At 47.7% G+C, this 21,569-nt stretch overlaps 1 protein-coding gene and 1 pseudogene across 2 annotated transcripts; one reads left to right on the forward strand and one right to left on the reverse strand.

The window, feature by feature from the left end:
* Positions 1-93: 93 nt before the first annotated feature.
* Positions 94-16,386, reverse strand: Sars1 (seryl-tRNA synthetase 1). Of its 2 annotated transcripts, XM_038311835.2 has the most exons (12): positions 16,126-16,386; positions 10,556-10,626; positions 9,245-9,325; positions 7,638-7,796; positions 6,602-6,745; positions 5,077-5,232; positions 2,765-2,986; positions 2,134-2,263; positions 1,718-1,875; positions 1,415-1,486; positions 756-885; positions 94-474 (listed from the first exon to the last, which is right to left on the reverse strand). In XM_038311835.2, the coding sequence occupies exons 1-12, from the start codon at positions 16,259-16,261 to the stop codon at positions 323-325; spliced, it is 1,611 nt and encodes a 536-aa protein (XP_038167763.1). In that variant the 5' UTR covers positions 16,262-16,386; the 3' UTR covers positions 94-322. The 2 variants fall into 2 exon arrangements, with proteins under 2 accessions (XP_038167763.1, XP_038167762.1); XM_038311834.2 differs by lacking the exon at positions 1,415-1,486 and having other exon boundaries at positions 16,126-16,383.
* Positions 16,387-18,635: 2,249 nt separating this feature from the next.
* Positions 18,636-20,119, forward strand: LOC119800668 (annotated as a pseudogene).
* Positions 20,120-21,569: the final 1,450 nt, after the last annotated feature.

Below are 21,569 nucleotides of genomic sequence, written 5' to 3' on the forward strand. Positions count from 1 at the left end.
GAAGGGCTCTGCACTACGCAGAGCAGCCTTATTTGGGAGACCCAGCAGAGATGGGGCTCACGCCTGGGGAGCAGACTGAGGAAGTCGTGCACCTTCCCCGGAAATGCTTTATTGCATGGTTCAGCAGTCATCAGTGAGGAGACCCTTGGCCCATGCAAGGAGATGGGAACAAACGTCTGCTTGGTACATGGCAGATGGTTCCCCATCGGCTGTGCAGTCAGATGGGACAGGGTGAGGAGTGGTACTCGGCCTCCCTGCTCCAAGGCAGGTCAGAGATCCCAGCAGATAGAAAGGAAGTCTGGCACACTGGAGGAGACAGCGCTCAGGCCTCGGTGACCTCCATGTTCTGCAGCTGGCTCTCCAGGGTAACCTCTTTTGCTTTCTTTTTGCTGCCCTCATGCTGCTTCTTCTGCTTCTTAGACGGCTCCTGGTCAATGGGTGCAGGCTTCACAAATGGAATCAGTTCCTGGAGCCCTGCGAGGGAAGAGTCCACTAAGTGACCTGCCATTTCTGTCAAAGCCCATGGACCTCAGTGAAGACTGTAGTCAGTAATTCTTTCAGTGAAGGGATACCCCCAAGATGAAGGGACTTCTCTACTCTTTTCTTTCCAGTCTGAGTTTAGGATCTGTGTACGACACCCACCCTATGTTCCCAGCACCGTGAGGTAGGCAGAAGTATGGGGACCGTGTCTCATATGAAAATGGGGTACAGTCTGCAAAGGGCCTCTTCAGAAAGGTGTGAAGATGGAGCTGTACCTGGTGGCATGAACTCCTTCAGCTTCTCCGGCACAATGATGCCCTTCTCTATCTGGTAGTTCTCCAGGATGGCGCAGATGGTCCGGGTGGTAGCACACATCGTCGCATTGAGCATATGAACAAACTCCACCTGGGAAGAGCAGGTTCCGTGGGGAACATTAAACCCAGTCCTCAGATGATCTTCCTGACTACCACAACTAGCCACTCAGCCATTCCTTCCCCAATCCAAAGCACGGCTTTCACCCACTTCCAGCTTTGTAAAACTTTAACTGTTTTGTATTCACTGCCTGCAGGATAACCCTGGAAGACTCCTCATGCTTGCATGCGTGACAGATAGTAGGTTCCAGTATTTCAGAGGATTTGGTGGGAAGGGAAGGAAGAAACCACCAGCTTGGTCCTCCTTTTAACCCATCCCAAACCAACTCAGGAGAGAATCAGGATCTGAAAACTGGGTTTATTTATTTAATTATTTGTTTATTTTTTTGATACAGGGTTTTTCTGTGTAGCTTTGGCTGTTCTGGAACATACAGATCTGTATACCAGGCTGGACTCGAACTCACAGAGATCTGCCTGCCTCTGCCTCCCAAGAGCTGGGATTAAAGGTGTGGGCCACAAGGCCAGCTCTGAAGACTGCTTAAGAGATGAGCTTACAACCTGACCTTCTTGGGTGAAAAGAGGGCAGACACTGCCTCCAACTTGTTCTGTGTGGAGAAACGGAGATTACTCTTTCTCTGGAGTTCAGGAAAACAAAGGCAAAGAGAGAAAAGCTTGAATCACCTTGTAGAATAGGGCTAGGCTAGGTTTCTGTCTCTAAGAACCCAGGCCTGACTCAGGAGAAGTCATTTCTAATTTCTTTTGGATCTAAACTGAGCTGAAAACGAATAGACTCTTAAGAAAGAAAAATAAGAAAAATGAGCCCTGTGCAGAAGGCCCTGCTGCCCGCTTCCCTGGGGGTTGACTACCTTGTCCATCATCTTCTTGGTCTGCCCGTATCGGATTCGCAGCCGGCGAGCCTGGTAATCCGTGCAATTAGAACAGGAGACCAACTCACGGAAGGCGCCTGAGCCTGGGAACCAGGCCTCCAGGTCGAGCTTCTTACTGGCAGCATGATTCAAAGAGCCTGAAAAGGAACCCTAGATTCAGGAAGGAAGGATGGGGTTCCAGAAGGCCTCTGTGGCACACCCCAAGAGCCCTTCCCTTCACATCGTAGCTCCAGAGGAAAGTCACACTCAGAGCTCCTCACCAAACACTCCCAGGGAGAAGGTGTGATATTTTAATGACTTGAGCTGAGAGTTAGCTCTTTGTGGGGCGGCTCAGCTGGTGATAGTGATCTGTGAGATGCAGAAAGGGGAGAACGGAGGGATGCGGAGCTCCCTACCTGAGACAATATTCACAATGTGGTAAGGGATCCCCAAAGACTGGTAGAATTCTTCCGCGGTGCCGATCATCTCTTCGAACATCTCCCATGACTTATTGTCATGGGGCGACGAGTACACGAACTGTTCAATCTGCACGGGGAGCAAGGAGACAGGACAGCGGTGATGGACGCATCAGCTGAAGGGCTGAAGCAAAGACGTCCTAGCAGCGAGCTAGCCCCACACTGGGAGACAGGCCGGCCAGCCTGGGTCCCAAAGGAGATCAGTGCTCGAACTGCCCAGACTGCAACAACTGGGACAATGGATTCTACAGTCCCCGTCCTGTGCTAAGTGCCTAGCATACTCATTTGCTGTCCAGTCGGTCTAGGGAGGTGGATGCTACCATTCCTCTTCTTTAGCAGGTCACAAAGCTCATAAGTGGTGAGACTAGCAAAGAAGATTCTGGGAGCTTTGTTCTAGTCTGTGCACAAAGCCACTTTCTGTATTTTCCAGGCTCTTCTCCACAAAGACATCAGCAATGAATGGGAAAGCTGTACGTAGTGGGGCTCTGGGACTGTGGTCATGTGATCATGCTCCTCCTGGGATGATCTGGACAGTACAAACACTCCACTCTCCCTCCTCTCATCTACTCACCTTCTCAAACTGATGGACTCGAAAGATACCTCGGGTATCACGGCCATGCGAGCCCACTTCCTGACGAAAGCAGGTGGAAAGGCCAGCATACTTGATAGGCAGGTCCTCTGGCCGCAGCCACTCGTCCCGGTGCAGAGCTGCAATGGGCTGCTCTGAGGTGGCAATCAAGTATTTCTCATCATAGGAGCTGTCATCAGATTTCTCACTGCCTTTGCCGATGACCTGCAGGAGGAACACAGGCTAGTGAAGACTGGGTAAGAGCATAGGAAAGACAGCGATGGACACAGAGGGTGTTCCTGCCTGGAATAGATGTTAAAACAGGGAGCCCCTGCTAGGGAGCAAAGAAATGCATGGTGCATGCCTACAGTTCCCAGCACTCAGGAAGCTGAAGCATGAACCCTGAGCTTGAGGCCAGCCAGGCCTATAGAGCATTGATCAAAACACCCCCGCCCCCACAAACAAACAAACAAAAAAAAATCCAATGACACTTAAAAGAACAAAGAAATCCAAATTAGAGGACCTAGAAAAACTTATTTAACAACTTCAAAATATGATATTAAAGGGCCAATGGTGGCATTTGTGTAGCATCTACTTATGCACTCAGTAAGTGTGTGCTAAGTCCTTAAGTCAACGAACAAAACCCAAGTCTGAATGCCAGGCAGACTGCAGCCGTATTTATGTTAGAGTCAGCTCATCAGAGGACATTCTGAAGCTCAACTGACTCCTCCGGTTGTCCCAGGTTCAAACAGAAGGCTCAAGGATCACAGGAGGTACAGTCTCTCACCATGAAAGGTTCTAGTCTGGGGTAAGGAGCGGAAGGGCATAGGAAGAGGACTGTGAGGTCAGACCACGTTTCCAATGTCCTCTTGTCTGAGAAGCTGGTAAAAGGGCTTCTCTTCTAAGCTCCTAGTGATAGAGTGTGCTCAATTTAAAGACATTACATGAGTTTCTGGGGGAGGCCGAGAGGGGTTCTGCTCTACACTAGCTAAGATGGTAGGTGCCAACTACACATGGCTTTTAACACTAAATTAACTGACATTAAAAACCTGCTGGGCTGGTGAGATGGCTCAACGGGGAACAGCGCCTGCCATCATGCCTGATAATCTAAAGTCAATCCTCAGGGTCCACTTAGGAGAAAATTGTTCTTTGTCCTCCATGCCATGGAACTGCATAAGCCTCCCCAACCCAAATAAATGTAAAAACTGTAACGACAAAAGAGCACCAAACCATAAAAGAAACCCAGATAACTCTGCAAACAGCCAGGTGTGGTGCCTGCCATACACTGCAGGGGAAGCCAAATCCCAAGAGTGAGGCCAGCCACGACTACACAATAAGCACAAACAAACAAGCAGGACATAGCAGCACGTTCTTATAACTCCAGGACACACACATACTCTCTCCCTTTTTGAAACAGGGTTTCTCAATGTAACAGTCCTGGCTGCCCTGGAACTCGCTTTGTAGACCAGGCTAGCCTTGAGCTCTCAGAGATTCGCCTGCCTTTGCCTCCCAAGTGCTAGGATTAAAGCCATGTGTCCACCGCCACTGCCCAGCCCCAGTACTCTCTAAAAAAAAAAAAAAAAAGGGAAGAAAGAAAAAACCACATCTCTTGGTGCAAACCTATAAACCTTGACACTCAGGAGGCTTAGGCAGGGCAATTTAAAATTCAAGGCATGCCTGGGTTACAAAGTGAATTCAAAGCTACCCTGGGTAACTTACCAAACTCTTGTCTCAAAATAAAATGGGGTGGGATTATAACTCAGTGGTAGGTACTTGCCTAGCCTTCATAAAGTCCAGGGTAACATAAAGTCATGTGGTAACATGACAGACAGACAGAAAACAAAACCCTTCAAAAAAAATTAGTGATCAGAAATACACAGAAGACCATCTGAGAACAGTGAGCAGGTACAGTGAGCAGGTGGCTGGCCATCTGCAAGCCAAGGATAGAAGCATTCGAAGACACCAATACCTTCATTTTGGAAACTGGCCTCCAAAACTTCAAGAAAATACATTTCTGTTGCGCAAGCATAGTAGCACAAACCTGTGGTTCTAGTACTTGGTAGACTGAGGCAGGAGGTCCAGAAATTCAAGGTCCATTTGGGCTACACATAGTTTATGGTCAGCCTATCTACTCAGAGAGATCTTGCCAAAACCAAGCAAGCAACCAACCAACCAACCAACCAACAAATAAGCTTAGCGAGCTTGCTTCCTTGGCTGTACTGGCACACTAGAGTACTCTCCCACGGCAGAAAGCTGCGCTGGAGACGGTCACCACTGAGCCTCACAATGGATAGTCTGTCTACCAAGTTACTTACCTTATAAAGTTCTTCATCAAACTGGCTGAGCTGCGCCACCTCCTGCATGACCTCTTTCCTCATAAAGAAGGGGGTGTAGATGGGAGTATAGCCTCGACTTCCCAAAGTCCGGAGTGCATACTGGATAAGCGCCTGCTCCAGGAACACCAGGACCCCCTAGGGAGCAGACAGAGGACAGAGCACCTGGGGTTGGGTCTTGTCACCAGCCCCCCCCCATCTGACACCCTAACCAGAACCAACAGTCGGGCAACAATGGGCAGCAGGACTACCCAGTAGCTCCCGTAGGGAGACTGAGACTACAAACTGCAACACCAGCCAGGAGATACTGGTTTTAATGTGGTATTTTATTTGGTTGGTCCATTAAAAACTCATGTTTGGAAACATTTACAGTATTAATTGAACTCAACCGAAGAGACCAATTTTCATGTCAGTTTTTTTCCCAACTCAATACCAGGTATTAAAAGGATAATCAATGTTGTTCAAAATTAGCCAGTCCTAAACTGTAAAGGCCTGGTTTTAGGATGCTAACATACAACTCAGTTTTGGCTCTTGAGTTGTTCAGCTCCGGCAAAGAGCACTTTGCTCACTTCACTAACAGGGCTTTCTCTTAGTGGCTAAGACGGTGGACACTGACTGCAGCGATTGCCCGGTTCTCTTCCTAAGCTCCATGCGGTACCTGTTTGCCTCCTTACTGCTCTGGTAATTGGTATGTACAGTTATCTGGAATTAGCATGATGAGCACCTCTCCAGCTCAGTTCCACTCACACAACCACAGATAACCATGCAAGTCAGATCGGAAGTATACAGATTCTTAACACCGAAGGCCAACGGCATGTCACCCCATCTAGCAAGATTCAAACAGTGGCCCACATTTGTAATCGTAGGTCCTGCCAGGCTGAGGGAGAACTGCTGTGAACCTGGAGCCCTTGTCTCTACATCCTCCACCTCTACCCTTGCCCCATGAAAACAGACCAAAGTAAAGGAATTATGCAGGCAGGATGCACAGATGGGTGTTTGTGTGTGCTAATTCTTAAAACATCAGCCTCATTTGTAAGTGCAGAATGCTTAAGTGTGCAACATTTACAAAAGTATTTACCATTTCCTTTCGGAAGGATTCTCTGAATTCATATGCCCTCTGCCCCAGGTTAATCTGTGCCAGCAGCCTCCACCTACCAGGGCTCAAAGCACGCTGGGTCTACTTCGACCGCAGGCTTACACACTGGGTTTTGATTCTTTGTTACTTGTCTGACTGTCCAATTACACTGAGCTCCTCAATGGCAAAGACTGTTCTGATTCAGTCAGCAAAACATATTCATTATGAAGGATCACTGAGTGGCTTTTGTTCTACGGAATCTGGGTAAGCACTCTCTTGCCTCAGAAAGAGAATTGCATCTAATTGCTACACGTTCACAGGCAGGCATCGAGTACAAGTGGAGGATTTGTGAGCCTCTTTAAGTATGATTACCATTTTTGGTGACTTTTTTTTTCATTCCTTCTTTACTCCCTACTGGCTCTCAAATCTTACCTTCAGGAAGTACCCTCGACTACCAGCCACCACGGCTCCCTTTTCGCCTTCAAAGCCGTCCACCATGACCACCAGGTCCACGTGGGAATACTTCTTTCTGACGGTACAGTCGCCCCAGATGCGCTCTACTTTGTTGTCTGCATCCTGAGGAAACAAACCGAGGAGGGAAACATAGCCAAGAGCAGCAGCGCCTTCGTGCACCGCCTAAACACGGGTCAGCTCCCGGTCTCCTACACAGCCAATGGGGAAGGGAGTTCGCGCTCAACAGACAAGCGACTTACAAAGTCACAAAAGTGGTCCTAGTCGGCAAACTGGGAGCCCTGATTTGCTCTGCGACCTAATGTAAACTTTCTCTTTACCCTTTTAAATGGCTCCTCAAATATCCTGCGCGGGAACCGTCTCTGACAATCGGCATCACCTGGGGTACAGAGGAGAATGCGGGACTTTTTTTCTTTGTAGGCGCTCACTGGTCTCTGAGCCACATGAGGGTGGGCTCTGGGCCCTGACCTCGGTCGGCTCGGGCTCCAAGGCCTCCACATACCCCAGCCGCCGCAAGTTTAGTGTTCACAAGGGAATGAATGAAAGAGGCACAGATGGGCCCTGCCACAGCTAGGGTGTCTGGGAACAAAGCCGGGGCTCAGAGCAGCTTTGTGCTGGGGAAGCTCCCGCTCGGCAGGAAACTTTTCTCATGTAGATTTCCCTTCAACCTGCAGCTTCCCAGCGGGGGGTGGGTGAGAGGGGGTTAGGTTGATTTAGCAGGTCCCTCCCATAGGACTTACTGCTACCAGGGGCAACACGCAGTGTAAGACAGCAGCCCCATTTAGAAGAGATTTCTGTGCCAGGAGTCTCCTCCTACCTGCTGTCTCTGCCACTTCCCAATCAGGCTGGGATCTGACTCCTGCAATGCTCAACTGGTGGGCAGAGGGAACACACAAAAGCAGGCTTTTCCGACAGAGCGCCAGTGTTGAGCGGCTCGGCTCTCCTTCCACAGCTCCAGGCAGTAAGTAAGCCCCCTGCATGGCCCAGCCCCACCTACCTCATCATTACTGATGGGCACAGAGGGGTGCAGAAGGTTTCCAATCTCTCGGAGGTTCTCAAACCGCTCCGCCTCCAGCTTTAACCGCTCCCCATCACACTTCTGGATGGCTTCATCAATAAGGAGCCGGACTTTTTTAATTTGTGAGACTTTCAGGGCCTGCAGAAGAACAAGCCAGACTCACATATAGAGTCCACTAAGCAGAGGCAGGGCAGCAATAAAATATCACCCAACCATCTCCCACACTACACACAGTGGTAGGATTTTATTTATTTATTTATTTGTTTGTTTGTTTGTTTGTTTATTTATTTTGGTTTTTCGAGGCAGGGTTTCCTTGTAGTTTCTAGAGCCTGTCCTGGAACTAGCTCTTGTAGACCAGGCTGGCCTCGAACTCAGAGATCCGCCTGCCTCTGCCTCCCGAGTGCTGGGATTAAAGGCATGCACCACCACCGCCCGGCTCAGTGGTAGGATTTTAAAAATGGACGTGGAAGCTGAGTCGTGGCGGCACACGCCTTTAATCCCAGCACTTGAGAGGCAGAGGCAGGTGGATCTCTGAGTTTGAGGTCAGCCTGGCCTACAGACTGAGTTCCAGGCCAGTCAGGGCTACACAGAAAAACCTTGTCTCAAACAAACAAACAACAACAAAAAAACCCCAAACCAACCAACCAAAATGATAAGACATGATACCCTGCACCTGCTGATTTGAGCAAGAAGGAGGCTAAGGCAGGAGGACTGCAAATCCAGGCCATCCAGTAACCCAGCATTCAGTGGGTGGAGGAGTCAGGATTAACCCTGAGTACATAATGCGTTTGAAGCCAGCCTGGGCTCTGTGAGACCCAGCTCTAAGACAACGTCAAGTACTGAAAATAAATGCATTTAAAAACACAGGTTGATTCCACAGGGCGGACAGTTCTGCCGTAAAATGCTTGAGCACTTGCCTTTTCTTCGGGGGCCAGAAATGTGCAGATTGGCTTTGCTTGTGCTTCATATCCATCCCAGGAGTTTAATCCTGGCTCTAAGAGAATTTTCCCTTAATTTGCACTTCTAATTTTCCAGACTGAACCAGTTTAACACTCTTATGCATTCCCATCTAAACTTCTCCAGGAAGCTAACAACTTCATTAGGAGCAAGAGACTGTGCCTTAGGTTTGTCTTGTATCCCGGGAGCCCTTACCAGATCAAGATGGACAGAAAGGAGCCCTGCCCAGGCCTCGGAGCACAGCGCCTTTGCTTCTCTGGTTTATATTATACTCTTGCTATGTGTTAGGGGTTTCAAAGAAAAGTTTGGTGACAAAAACAGAAAGTTACCATCCTGAACCCACTGCTTAACTGCGGTAAACTGAGGAATCCCTTCCCTTGTGGAAGAAAGCAGAAAATGGAGCTAACATACGAGTTAGTGCGGTGCCTTCTCTCCTATTCCCCTTCCTTTCCGCACTCCACCTATCTCCTATGACTTATGAGTCTCCGGCAGAGGATAAGATAGTTAGGAGCACAGTCCTGCACAAGAATGCAAGGCTGCCACAATGCTGCATGGATGGAGCCAGCTTTCTCTCCGGGAATGAGGGTAAGACAGCAACAGAGACATTGTAGAAGAGGGCAGAAACCTACAGCTAACGTGTCTGCAGTAAGGTCATCGAAATTTAACACGTCCTCTGGAACGGACTCATCATCTCCCACAGGCTCTTTTTTCTGTGGGGAGAAAGAAAGAAAAGGCAATTTAATTAAAAATAAAAACTGACATTGTTTTATGAAATGCATGCCAAATTAACACATCCTATAAACTAATCAGACTGCAGTTACATTAAGTAAGTTGAAACATGTAGAGAAGTTAGTGAACAGGAAGAAAGGCAGAAGTCAGCTTCCAGTCCTTTCCATCACTACCTCCTTCCTGATCCCGGACAGCTGAGAGCTTTTCCCACACACAGAACAGCCAAGGAACCATGAAGGTCTTTGAAATGCTACAAAAACTACAAGACACCTGGGAGACAGAGGCAGGAGGATTGCTGTGAGATCAAGACTAGCTGGTCTATATAGCCAGTTCCAGGCCAGTCAGGGCTATGTAGCAAAACCATGGCTCAAAAGAAAAAGAAATCAAAAAACCAACGTGGTAGTCAAAGGTGGGCCCTGAGGATAAAATTTGTTAACACTCTAGGAACACTGGGCAACAGGCTAAGGGTTAAACATGGACGGAGGTGAGAAGAGGAACACTCAAGGTAATGTGACAAAACGCTAGCGTGCGCGCACAGAGTGAGGGGGCACGGACACGGGGGGGGGGGGCACCCCCAGTTTCTCACTCATTACTGCAGGTCACCATTTCTGGTCCTCACACACAGTGAAACGCTTGGCTTGGCTAGCACTGTCTGTGTCTGTGTAGAGGATCCAAAGGATACTTAGGTAGTGTACACATGAGTATAAAAGTCCTAATGAGGGCTGGAGAGATGGCTCAGCGGTTAAGAGCACTGCCTACTGTTCCAGAGGTCCTGAGTTCAATTCCCAGCAACCACATGGTGGCTCACAACCATCTGTAGTAAGATCTGGTGTCCTTTTCTGACCTGCAGAACACTGTATACATAATGAATAAATGAATCTTAAAAAATAAGTCCTAATGACTATGGGATCTCTGACCTGTAAGTGATTAATCACAAGTTCCACAGAAATAAAACTTAACTGATAACCATTTTCACAGCTCAAAGTATAGCAGAATACTGTCTAAGGATGCACGCTATCAGGAATTCTCAGTGGGACCTTGTGCTGCGCTCTGCACTGGTTCTGGCTCACCACGTGTATATGTATGAATGATACGGTACCCTCCTCTGGCCTCTGTGGACCCCTACACACATGGGCATTCACTTAGACACATAATAAATAAGAACAGATCCACCAGCTCGACTTCAGCCCCAAGCCTGTTAGTTCTCATACCTTCATTTTCTCACCAATAGTCTTGCTGCACAAGTTCTTCAGTTTGTTCAAATTGTCTGCCCGAAATCTGCCTAAAATCAAAGAAGTCAAAAATATGTTAGAGAAGCTTGTCATTAGGATACTCCCTGACCATGATGGCCCCTCCCACAAAGGCTCTATGCTATGTAGTAAAGGCTTGGTCTTCAGTTTGGCAGAACTGGAAGGTGGCAGGCACTAAGAGGGAACCTAAAGGGAAGTCACACACTTAGCCTCAAGCACCAAGGACCTCTCTTCCTTTACTTCCTAACTGCTATGGGGCTTTTTTCTGTTTGTTTGTTTGTTTTGGTTTTTCGAGACAGGGTTTCTCGGTAGCTTTGGAGCCTGTCCTGGAACTAGCTCTGTCGACCAGGCTAACCTTGAACTCACAGAGATCCGCCTGCCTCTGCCTGAGATTAAAGGCAGGCGCCACTACTGCCCGGCTCTTTTTTCTGTTTAAAGACAGGGTCTTGCTACATAGCTCTGGCTGGCCTAGAACTTGCTGACAATCTTCCTGCCTCTGTTTCTCAAGTGCTGGGATTACAGTCAGGTGCCACATATTTGACTTCTTTCATCTTTTTTTTTGGGGGGGGGGGGTAGAGGAGAGGGTCTCTCTACATAGTCTTTACTGAATGGGAACTCACTATGTAGACCAGATTCGCCCCAAATTCAGCTGCCTGCCTCTGCCTCCTGGTGTGCACCACCACACCCAACTTTTCTATCTCTGACAAAAAGCTGACTAACTCAGTGCTGACCTCTGCTTTAGACCTCTACAGTTAGCTGACAGAGACGACTATAGTAGGGTATCCCCAGTATTTGGTGACAAGGACAGGCCAGTCTGGGGTTGAAGGTGAAGTATCAGAACCTGGGGCTGGAGAGGTGGCAGAGATAAAGAGCATGAACAGCTTCCTTAGAAGCCCCAGGTTCAGTCCCCAGCACCCACACCACAGAGCTCACGACTGCCTGCAACTGCAGCTCCAGGGGATCTGATGCCTCTGGCCTCCCTAGGCACCTGCACTCATGTGCACACAGCATCCCACAGACACCTGAGCATGTGCACACATACACAAAATTAAAAACAACACAAATAAAGGTATCATAATCGATACATCACCACAGAGCAATACAACAGAGCCACCTGGGGGACACTTCTCTGAAGCCTGCCCAATCGTCTTCAAGTTCATTTAAAGTGACGAGGTGGTAACCTTCCCCAGCCCCCTACTTAAACGAGCAAACAGCGCTGATTCTGTTTATTATATCCAGTGGGCTTGTTAGTTAAGGAATAATTCCAGTTCTACGTGTTACAATCAAGTCAAATGCAAATCATGAGTTTGTTTCTTCTGTCTCAATCTTTTGTCTCTTGCACCATAGCATATGATCTGGAACCTCCACCACGAAGTAATAATGGCCAGGCGTGCTCATGGAAACTAACGCAATGCCCAGCTCTAGTTACAGTCAAAATGGAGTCAGGTCTGGGAGTGGCAGTACCTCAAATCTGGGAAGGCTGTGGCTGGAGTTCAAGGCCAGCCTTGACAGAACACAGAACACTAATCCTTACAGTTACTTTGGAAAACTGACAGTATCTACTAAATTTCTGCCATCTCTGACCCTATTTCTACTCTTGGATACACGTTTGACAGAAATGAATGCTAACGTCTACACAAGAGCGGACATACAGGAGCTAAAGATGGCTCTAGTTGTCAGTGTCTGCTGTGAAAACAAGACCGGAATTGGGACCCCTGAAGCTTGTGGGACAGCCAGTGCAGTCCAATGGGTGAACTCCAGTTCCACTGAATGACATTGTCTCAAAATCAGTGGAGAAAGCCTAGTGTGGTGGTACACTTGGGGAAGCGGAGGCAGGGGAGCTCTGTGAGCTGAGCTGAAGGCCAGTCTGGTCTACGGGTTAGTTCCAGGACAGCCAGGACTAGAGAGAACCTGTTCTAAAACAAACAAACACCAAAACGCAAACCCCAAATTAAGTGGTAAGTGATTGAGACACCCATTTACCTTCACACGCATATGAACATACATGCACCTGCGTATGTGCACACACTGCATACACACATATACACCTTTAACCCCAGCACTCTGGAGGCAGAGGCAGGCAGCTAGATCTCTGTGAGTTTGAAGCCAGCCTGTTCTAGGTCAGCCAGAGCTACTTAATGAGACCTTGTCTCAGAGAGAGAGGGGAGGAAGAGAGCAAAAGGATAGACAGTCAACAAAGGAGGCACTGTAATGGCATCAGGGTGGGTAGCAAAGAAGGCAGATGAAACAGAGGCAGCGCACACATCTGGAATAAGGCAGGAAGTATGCTTAGCCCAGCAAGAACACTGATGATAATTTTTAGACGTTTTAACAGCCAGGCACGGTTGCACTGAGGCAGGGGTCTGTCAATTTGAGGTCAGACTGGGTTACACTGTGAGGAAACCTCATCTAAAAAAAATAAAACACCAAAATGAAACAAACTTCCCTGAGCACAGATCTTCATTTATGCCACAAACCTTTATCACACCCTCTAAGGATGAGGTGCGCTGCTGAACACTGGAACATTGTTATGTTTGCATGTGTATATGTTATATGTGCATGTTTTTAAAAAAAATTATGGGAGGCCACTGTTTCATAGCTCCAACAAACCATACTAAAAACCAAAATGGAGACAGCCCATGTTAAAGTTCCATGCCACCAAACTGAAACTATTTTCTGTTTCTGTTAAGTTCAAGGTGACTGATGTGCCTTTTGTCTTTTTGTTTCCACTTTCTTCAGCCAGACTCCAGAAAGCCATCTCCTTCTGTTCATCTCACTGAAACACTTAATTGCTTTATAGAACAAAGTGTGCTGGTTCCAGAATTGACAACTGGGTGTGGTATTTTCTTAATCCCAGCACTTCAGACACAGAGGAAGGCGGATCTTGAGTTTGAGGCCAGCCAGAGTTGCACCCTTAGACTTGAGACTGTCTCAAATAAAAATTAAAAAATAAAAAGTCATGGCTGTGTATGAGTGTATTCCCAGATGCCCAGGAGACTAAAGCAGGAAGACTGCCAGTTTGAGGACAGAACAGGCAACATAACAACAGCCCAGCTCATAACAAACAAACAAACAAACAAATATTTTCTTTTGAAGGAAGGTTGGGCATAGCTCAGTTGTAGAGCACTTATCCAGCGTATACTAAAGCCATAGGTTCAAAACCCATAAGGCACAGCCCCAAATGCACACACACCCAAGCCTAGTATGGTGGTGCACACTTGTAATCCCAGAATCAGGGAAGTAAGAAGCAGGATCAGCTTAAGGTCAGTCTCAACTACAAAGGGACTACAAGAGACCCTGTCTGAAAAAGTAAAATCTTTTTTCCCTTTTATATGCATTTCTTTAAAAAAAATATTTTCAGCTTTAGAGACCAGGCTGGAGAAAAATATTAATAAAAATATTTTAGCCACCTACCTCTCTCCAGTTTCCCACAGCACCCAACAACCTGTGTCTCTCCCAACTCTGGGTTCTCTTTTTATAACTGCCACGGTCCTAGTTTAATCTGTGCTCACCACCCCTAAAGCAGGTGTGGGAGCACGACCCTGCACTCCCAGCTGAGACAAGAGGAGAGGAGACGAGCCTTGACAAAGACAAATGCTCACTTTTTAAAGTTGTCCTTTAACATCTGTCTAGCTTATGGATCTCTGAGGAGCCCACCAATCATCTCTACAGACAAGGACCAAATTTCCTCGATGTGTATGTTATATATGAGACTACCTAACATGTTTAAAGTGACAGCAACAGCTGCTCAACGCCTAAATGGCTACAGGATGCTACTCCTGGTTATGATTCAAGGCAAGGTGCTCAGAATACGTGTGTGTTTTGTTTTTCAGGAAGGTTATGCCGGCCTTCAAATGCAGGTCCTCCTGCCTCAGTCTCCCTTGTGCTAGGATCATAGGTGAATGCCACCAGCTCCAGCTCATAATATTTTCCCTTTTTTCTCTTCTTTCCAAGACGGGATCTTATTATGTAGCCCTGGCTGGCCTGGAGCTCACTATGTAGACCAGGCTAGTCTCAAACTCAAGAGGTCCACCTGCTTCTGCCTCCTGAGTGCTGAAATTAAAGGCAGGCACCTCCACCCTTGGCTTAAATACTTTTATAATAAACAAACAAAAATGGAGGCATTTTCAGATTGGAACAACTAAAAACTTTACATTGGAGTGCAGACTCTTACAAACCAACCTATTAGAGTACCTGGAACATACTGAATGAATACAATTGTAAGCTAAGCAAATTTTTTTTGATACCCAAGAACTTTTTTTTTTTTTTTTTTTTTTTTTTTTTTTTGAGACAGGGTTTCTCTGCAGCTTTAGAGCCTGTCCTGGAACTAGCTCTTGTAGACTAGACTGGTCTCGAACTCACAGAGATCCACCTGCCTCTGCCTCCCGAGTGCTGGGATTAAAGGTGTGCGCCTCCACTGCCCAGCCCCAAGAACATTTTTTAACAGTAAAATTAATGTCCCCAAAAGGTAAAACCATTAACACTCAGAGGCATGGTGGTGCACACCTTTGATCCAAGCACTCAGGAGGCAGAGGCAGGCAAATCTCTGAATTCCACACCAGCCTGATCTACAAGTTCCAGAACAGCCAGGAGTGCACAGAGAAATCTGTCACTAAAACTAAAAAAATAAAACACACCAAAACAAACGTGACACTCTTGGATCGCGACAGCCTTTGCAGCGTGTTCTCTTATAAACCAAGCTCTCAGCTGGTTGCAGACCTATTGCATCAGACAAAACGAGTCACATGCCACCGACAACATCCGGTCTGCCAGGTGATCATTCCAGAGGCACACTCGGTGGCAGAAGATTCCGGAGCTTTATTTAATTTCATGAATGATGCTGGGTCACTTCTACTCTGCCAACGTCTTTCCCAGAAAGCGACCACAAGTCACAACCATCCTCAGTTATTACAAGGTTTTTCTTGCCTTACAGCACCCCTCCCTCCTCTCCGAACTAGCACGGAAAAGCCTGATTCTTAAAGGTATGCCCACAGGATTAGAGGAATGGCCATCCCCAAAGCTTCGGGATCATTGCTTTTATCCAAGAGCAGCCTCCAAAGTCCCCGAATGGTTCGAATGGGGTGGAGTAAAACCTACGGTGCGACAGATGCCACTCAATCTGAGATAGAAGCCTTTGATCCCATCAAAACCGGGAAGACCACGCTGGCTTTGTTGAGGATAAGCAAGCACTGAGAACGACCAAAACGTTAGGAAAAGAAATTTCTACCCGCCCTCAATTAAAACTCCAGCTCTGGCTTTCTTCTAGCTACTCAAGGGCCTGACAGCTCTCCCTGCGCGTGCGCGTTGCTCCTTCTGGAGGCACAGGAGGCACGGAGCACGCGCGGGAGGGACTGCGGGCCGCCGGAGCTGCCGGGAGAGTGGGACCAGCCGGGTTCCCAGCCCCTTCTAGGGACAGGCGGCGTTGGAGCCCGTCAGGCCAGAGAGCATCTGGCAAAAGGTGTAAGTGGTGGCCTCGGACGCGATGGCTGAGTTTAGGATTCGAGAGATGCCGCGAGCATCCAGGCACTTACATCGTCGCCACTCACTGTCTGCCTTCACCAGCTGGTCCACCAGCCCCGGGTCCTTGAAGCGCTTCTCCTGCGTCTCTCGAATGAGGGCTGGGTCCCCTCCTTTATCCACCCGAAACAAATCCAGGTCCAGCACCATCTTTCTGCTTCACGATTTTACACTAAAAATGAAGTGAGGAGTGTACCGCAGCAAGCCGCGGGGGAACGACGCACTGCGCCTGCGCCCTGACCTAGCCTCGCTGCGCAGGCGCTGGGCGGCAGGCGAACGCTCTTTCTCAGCCGGAAGCCGCAGTGTTAGGCGGAGTCGGGAGGGAGCGGAGTTAAAAGAAAGGGCGTGGCCTCCTGCCTAATGCCTCTTTCTGCAGAGCCAGCCATCTGGTCGCCCAGTGAAATTGTGAATGCCTAAGTTTCCTCTTGTTGAAGGGCCGTTTCCCAGTGTGGGCAGAAGCCTGCCCCTGACAAGCCAGTGCGCCTTGCTGACGTCAGCCTTCCTCTATCTTGTTACCAAAGGACAGCTACATATTTGTTCACCCAGTTAGCGAATCTCAAGATTTTGATACAAAGTCTCACCTATAACTCTGTAAACCAGAATAGCCTCCAACAGAGTGCTGGGACTAAAAGTGTGTGCCTCCCCACCATCTTCATTTTTCTTTTTAGACTACTAGCCCTGTTCTCCAACAAGCCTGTGCCAAGCCCACTGAAGTATAGGGCCAGAGACAATGATGAATTTAATAGAGACCCTGAAGGAGACTGAGGAGGCAGGGTGGTCTTGGTGTGTCCTTTACTGGTCTCCTGCGGTTTGGGCTACTGTTTTAGGTTTAAAACCATGACTCCATGTGATAATGTACATCTCTCTTAAATGCCTGTCGTCTAGCTGGCCTTTGTAAGAAGCTGTGGCATCTATTTAGGACTGAAACTGACTGGGTACTATTCCAAGTTTACTGAATTCGAGCTTTGTCAAGCTGCTCTACAAATACATTCATATTATTCTTGCTTCGTTGAGAAGGGATCTCTCTATGTAGACCAGGCTGACCTGCTTCTGTGTGGGGAGTGTTGGAATCACCACCATGCGTACTCTACACACTCGCAGCTACTATTTGGTTTTGTTTGTTTTTTTGAGACAGGGTTTCTCTGTGTAGCTTTGCAACCTGTCCTGGAACTGGCTCTGAAGACCAGGCTGGTCTCGAACTCACAGAGATTGCTTGCCTCTGCCTCTTGAGTGCTGGGATTACAGGCATGCGCCATCACCGCCCGGCTCACCGTTACTCTTAAAGTGAGAAGACCTCATTTGAAACTACCTCCCTTGGTTAGGTGAGGTGGTGCCTGTCCATGATTTCATCCCTTGGGAGGTGGAGAAGCAGAATCATGAGTTCAGGGCCAGCATATGTCAAAAATCAAAGCCCAGTCAGGCTTGTTGCATGTGTCATCAGAGGCAGAAGCCAGCAGATCTCTGTAAAGTTAAGGCCAGCCCAGTCTACATACTGAGTTCTAAGCCAGCCAGAACTATATAATAAGAACCTGTCTTAACTGGGTAGTGGTGGCTTTAATCCCAGCACTTGGGAGGTAGAGGCAGGAAGATCTCTGTGAGTTTAAGGCCAGCCCAGTCTACAGAGTGAGTTCCAGGACTGTCAGGGCTGTTTCAAAAACAAACCCTGTCTCTGGAAAAAAAAAAAATCTGTTTAAAAAACAAAGACACACAACCAAATCCCAAACCTACCACTTCTGTATAGTATCAAACATTGACATAGTTAATATCTACTAAAAAGATCAAAACCAACAGCCCCCCCAAAACCTACTCTAACCTTCTTGTGTCCCATCCTATTTCTAAAAAGCAACCAGAATGCTAGAAAATGGAAATCAAGTGGAAAAAATTATAATGGGGATAAATGTTAAGTACAGCTACAGTCTTAGCAGAAAACATGTGAAGGCCTCCTCGAAATGTTGAGGCCACTGAAAGCCTGTGAGGGTCAAAACTGTATAAAGTATTAAAGCAGTGACAGGGGTTTCTGTGGGGTGGGGGTGGAGGGAGTGCCTCTGCTCTGATCCTTCATGGAAACTGCCAATGTACTTATTTCTTTGAAATTCTGGCTTCTCAATAAAAGAAAAGAAAAAAAAAACTTAAAAAAATTCCTCTACGGGGCTGGAGAGATGGCTCAGAGGTTAAGAGCACTGGATGCTCTTCCAGAGGACCTGAATTCAATCCCCAGCCACCACATGGTGGCTCACAACCATCTGTACTGAGATCTGGATCTGGTGGCCTCTTCTGGTGTGCAGGCGTACATGCAGACAGAACACTCATATAATAATCTTTTAAAGAATTCCTCTAGGCATGTTTTGCCATTAGTTCTATCATTAAATTATAACTTCTCTCTTTGGGATGGGGAGATAGCCCAGGGGTTAAGAGTGCTAGTTTCGGTCCAGAAGCTCATAGTCGTACCTAGCTGACTGGGATAGAAAGCTCTCTGTCACATCTGATGCTTCTTCGTGATCTTTCTCCCTGAAGAGCCACCAAGATGAGCAGTAAGACCCTACTCACACTCCAGGACCTGGCTGGGCAGAGCCTGCTGAGAGATGAGGCCTTGGCCAACACTGTTATAAAGAGCCTACCCTTAGTACTCATAATCACAACTATCTAAGCAAGCCATGATGGTGATCATGTTGATGTCCTGAGGACTATAGTGTCTTCCTGTCCCTTCCCCCAACTCCCTCTGGGAGCTTTGAGGAGGAGAACAATCAACTTGGAAACCCAAGTACAAGTTGTCCTAGAAGAGATTGATAAACTGCTTATCCAGAAGGCTCACCCCAGGGAGTACAAACTGAAAGAGCTAGATTGATGGCCTGCGGGTCGGAAAAACTATTTGGGTGTGTGGCCTGGGTCCATGGATGACTGGTTACTACAGGTCTCAAGTGAGACTCTCGAGCAGTGGCAGGCCATTCTAAGGCAGGAGTGAAGCAGCCCTTAAAGGTGGCAGTGGGCTTGGTTGTCCGGGATGGACCCCTTAGCCAGCGGTCCTCCTACCTCATGCAGTGGGGGGAATGGCATCAGATTTAGTCACCATCCCATTATAACAAGAAGCTCTCAGAAAAGGTGAGCCTGGAGTATGTAGAAACACTGGGCCTTCTTTTCTCCTGCAACCCAGCTTTCTTGCTTAACTGGGCTCCTTACCTGGGCATGTGAGGAACCTGTGCAACATCCCTCACCAGCATCCATGAAGATAACTTTATCTCCCCAGAGGAGAGGAGACATCTCATCAGCGGGTTCACCCCGCAGCTCCTCAAGCTGGAGTGCCTCCACCAGCTGCATCTGGATACTGTCCCCTTCCTTGAGGGCCACCTGCACCAGCTGCTTGGGTCCATGAGGACCCCCTTGGATCACCTGGCCGTGACTCATTGTACACTCTCGGTATCAGAGTGGAACTGTTCTGAGTTCCCATGCATCAGTCAGTGGCAACAACTGAATTCGGAAAATGCCAGGTTAACTTAAGTCCTGAACCCCTCTGCATTCTGTTAGTAAAAACTGGACCCACCCTGGTGGCCCTGGACTTAGGGACTGTCATTTTGAGGATCGCCGTATCGCAACTGCCCCCAGCTCACCAAGTTCAGCTTCTATGGGAACCAAATCTCCATGTATGCCCTGAAGAAACTCCTACACCACACTGTCAGCCTTAGACACCAAAGGCTGGAGCTGTACCCTGCCCCTCAGGAGCGCTATGGCTACAGTGGTACTCTCCACGTGGAAGGCATGTGCAAACATTGTGATGAGCTTAAGGAGATGCTGAAAGCAGTTAGGGAGCCAGGGAAGGCCTTCGTTGGTACTGATCACTTCCATTGATGCAACAATCAATACATCTACAGCAAGACCAATATGTGTAAGTGTCGGAGATGTCACTGGTCATGTGCAGATGTCAAAAGCTTCCTGTGGACATGGACGCTAGAGGATGAAAGACAAGGCACGTGTGTCTGGTCAGAGGACGCACAACACATGGCTTTAGGCTGATGCGCCAGGTGGAGAGGGAAAAGTTAGTTGATGCTGGATTCAAGATGAGAGAGAAAGTTTGACTTGGTAAATGATGGGCATGTTGACAGGGGTCACGGGAGCGGATTCTGGCAAGATGGGTACATAAGGGTGTTACCCCAGCATGGAGGTTATAAAGTCGCGTTCAGAATTGTGAAATGTAAGCCTTTCCCATCGAGATGATTAACATGGTTTACAGTTTTAAATCGAAGAAAGTCCTGTGAACATCCCCATTAAAAAAAAAGAAAAAAGAAAAAGAAAAGGAAAAAAAAGAGTGCTGGCTCCTCTTCCAGAAGATCTAGTTTCAATCCCAGCACCCACATGGCAACTCCCAACTGTCTGTGACTCCAGTTCCAGGGGATCCAACGCCTCACAAAGACATTCATGAACATCAATGCATATGAAATAAAAATTAATTTAAAAAATAAGAAATCTCCTTAGGTAACTCTAGGTAGTATTTTAAGAAAGAGACAGAGAAAGAAAGAAAAAGAGAGGAAGAAAGAAAGGCCTCTCTTTAAAAATGCTTGTGCTAGGGCTGGCTGGTGAGATGGCTCCTCAGGTAAAGGTGCTTGCTTGGAAGCTTAAATTCTTGAGTTCAATTCCTGGGACTCACAATTAGGAAGGAAAGAACTGATTTCCATGTTGCATACACCCCATCCCAACAAGCAGGTGTAGCATAAATAAAATCGTGACAAGATTAAAATACTCATCCTACGTCGTAAGTATAAGAATTAGCCTAGTGGCACTGCGCATTTATCAGTTTAGAATCAGGATCATCCGTGCTGAAGGGAAACCAGCTATCTCTCCAGTCTCTTTTTCTTTTCGATTCCTTCCTTCCTTGTCTCCTCTCTCCCTTCATCCCTTCCTTCTGTCCTCCCTTCCTTTCTTCCTTCCTTCTTTCCTTCCTTTGTCTTTCCTTCCCTCCTTCCATCCCTCTCTCCCCTTTCTTTCTCTCTGCATCCTGACGCTACCCTAGGACTGTGACCCTGTAACCAAATGCAATGGGTCACATCTTGGTTATATATGTTCTTGAGACACTTGATGGAGGTGCTGGGATGCAAAGCATGGCTTTTTGGTAGAGCAGTGAGTGAGCACTCTTAGCCACCGAGACCATCTTTCCAACCCACATGCTAGTTTGTTTGTTTGGTTTTTGAGACAAGGTCTCTTTCTGGCGTCCTGGCTGTCCTGGTACTCTCTATGTGGACCTGCATGGCTTCAAACTCACAAAGATTCGTCTGCTTCTGCTTTCCGAGAGCTGGGATTAAAGGCGAGTGTCACATGCTCACTTGGCTCCATGCTAGTTTTTATTGTGCTGTTCTCAGAGTCATTCCAGTTCTGGGTTTCCCATCCCCTTCTCTCAGGGAGACCTGTAACAAAGGGGGAGGCTGCTCCCCCTGGGTGGCTCAAAAGGAATTGTGAGAGTCCCTGGATC

Source organism: Arvicola amphibius, chromosome 14, assembly GCF_903992535.2.
Source record: "Arvicola amphibius chromosome 14, mArvAmp1.2, whole genome shotgun sequence".
Classification (NCBI taxonomy): Eukaryota; Metazoa; Chordata; class Mammalia; order Rodentia; family Cricetidae; genus Arvicola; species Arvicola amphibius.

What these genes read in the sequence shown, in the direction of transcription:
- Sars1 (XM_038311835.2), bottom strand. Translation starts at nt 16,261, where the DNA reads ATGGTGCTGGACCTGGATTTGTTTCGGGTGGATAAAGGAGGGGACCCA. An exon ending in TTACTGCAGACACGTTAGCT is followed by an intron (nt 7,797 to 9,244) that starts GTAGGTTTCTGC and finishes GTTCTTCTGCAG; the next exon opens with GCCCTGAAAGTCTCACAAAT. An exon ending in GTCGAGGGTACTTCCTGAAG is followed by an intron (nt 5,233 to 6,601) that starts GTAAGATTTGAG and finishes TCTGCTCCCTAG; the next exon opens with GGGGTCCTGGTGTTCCTGGA.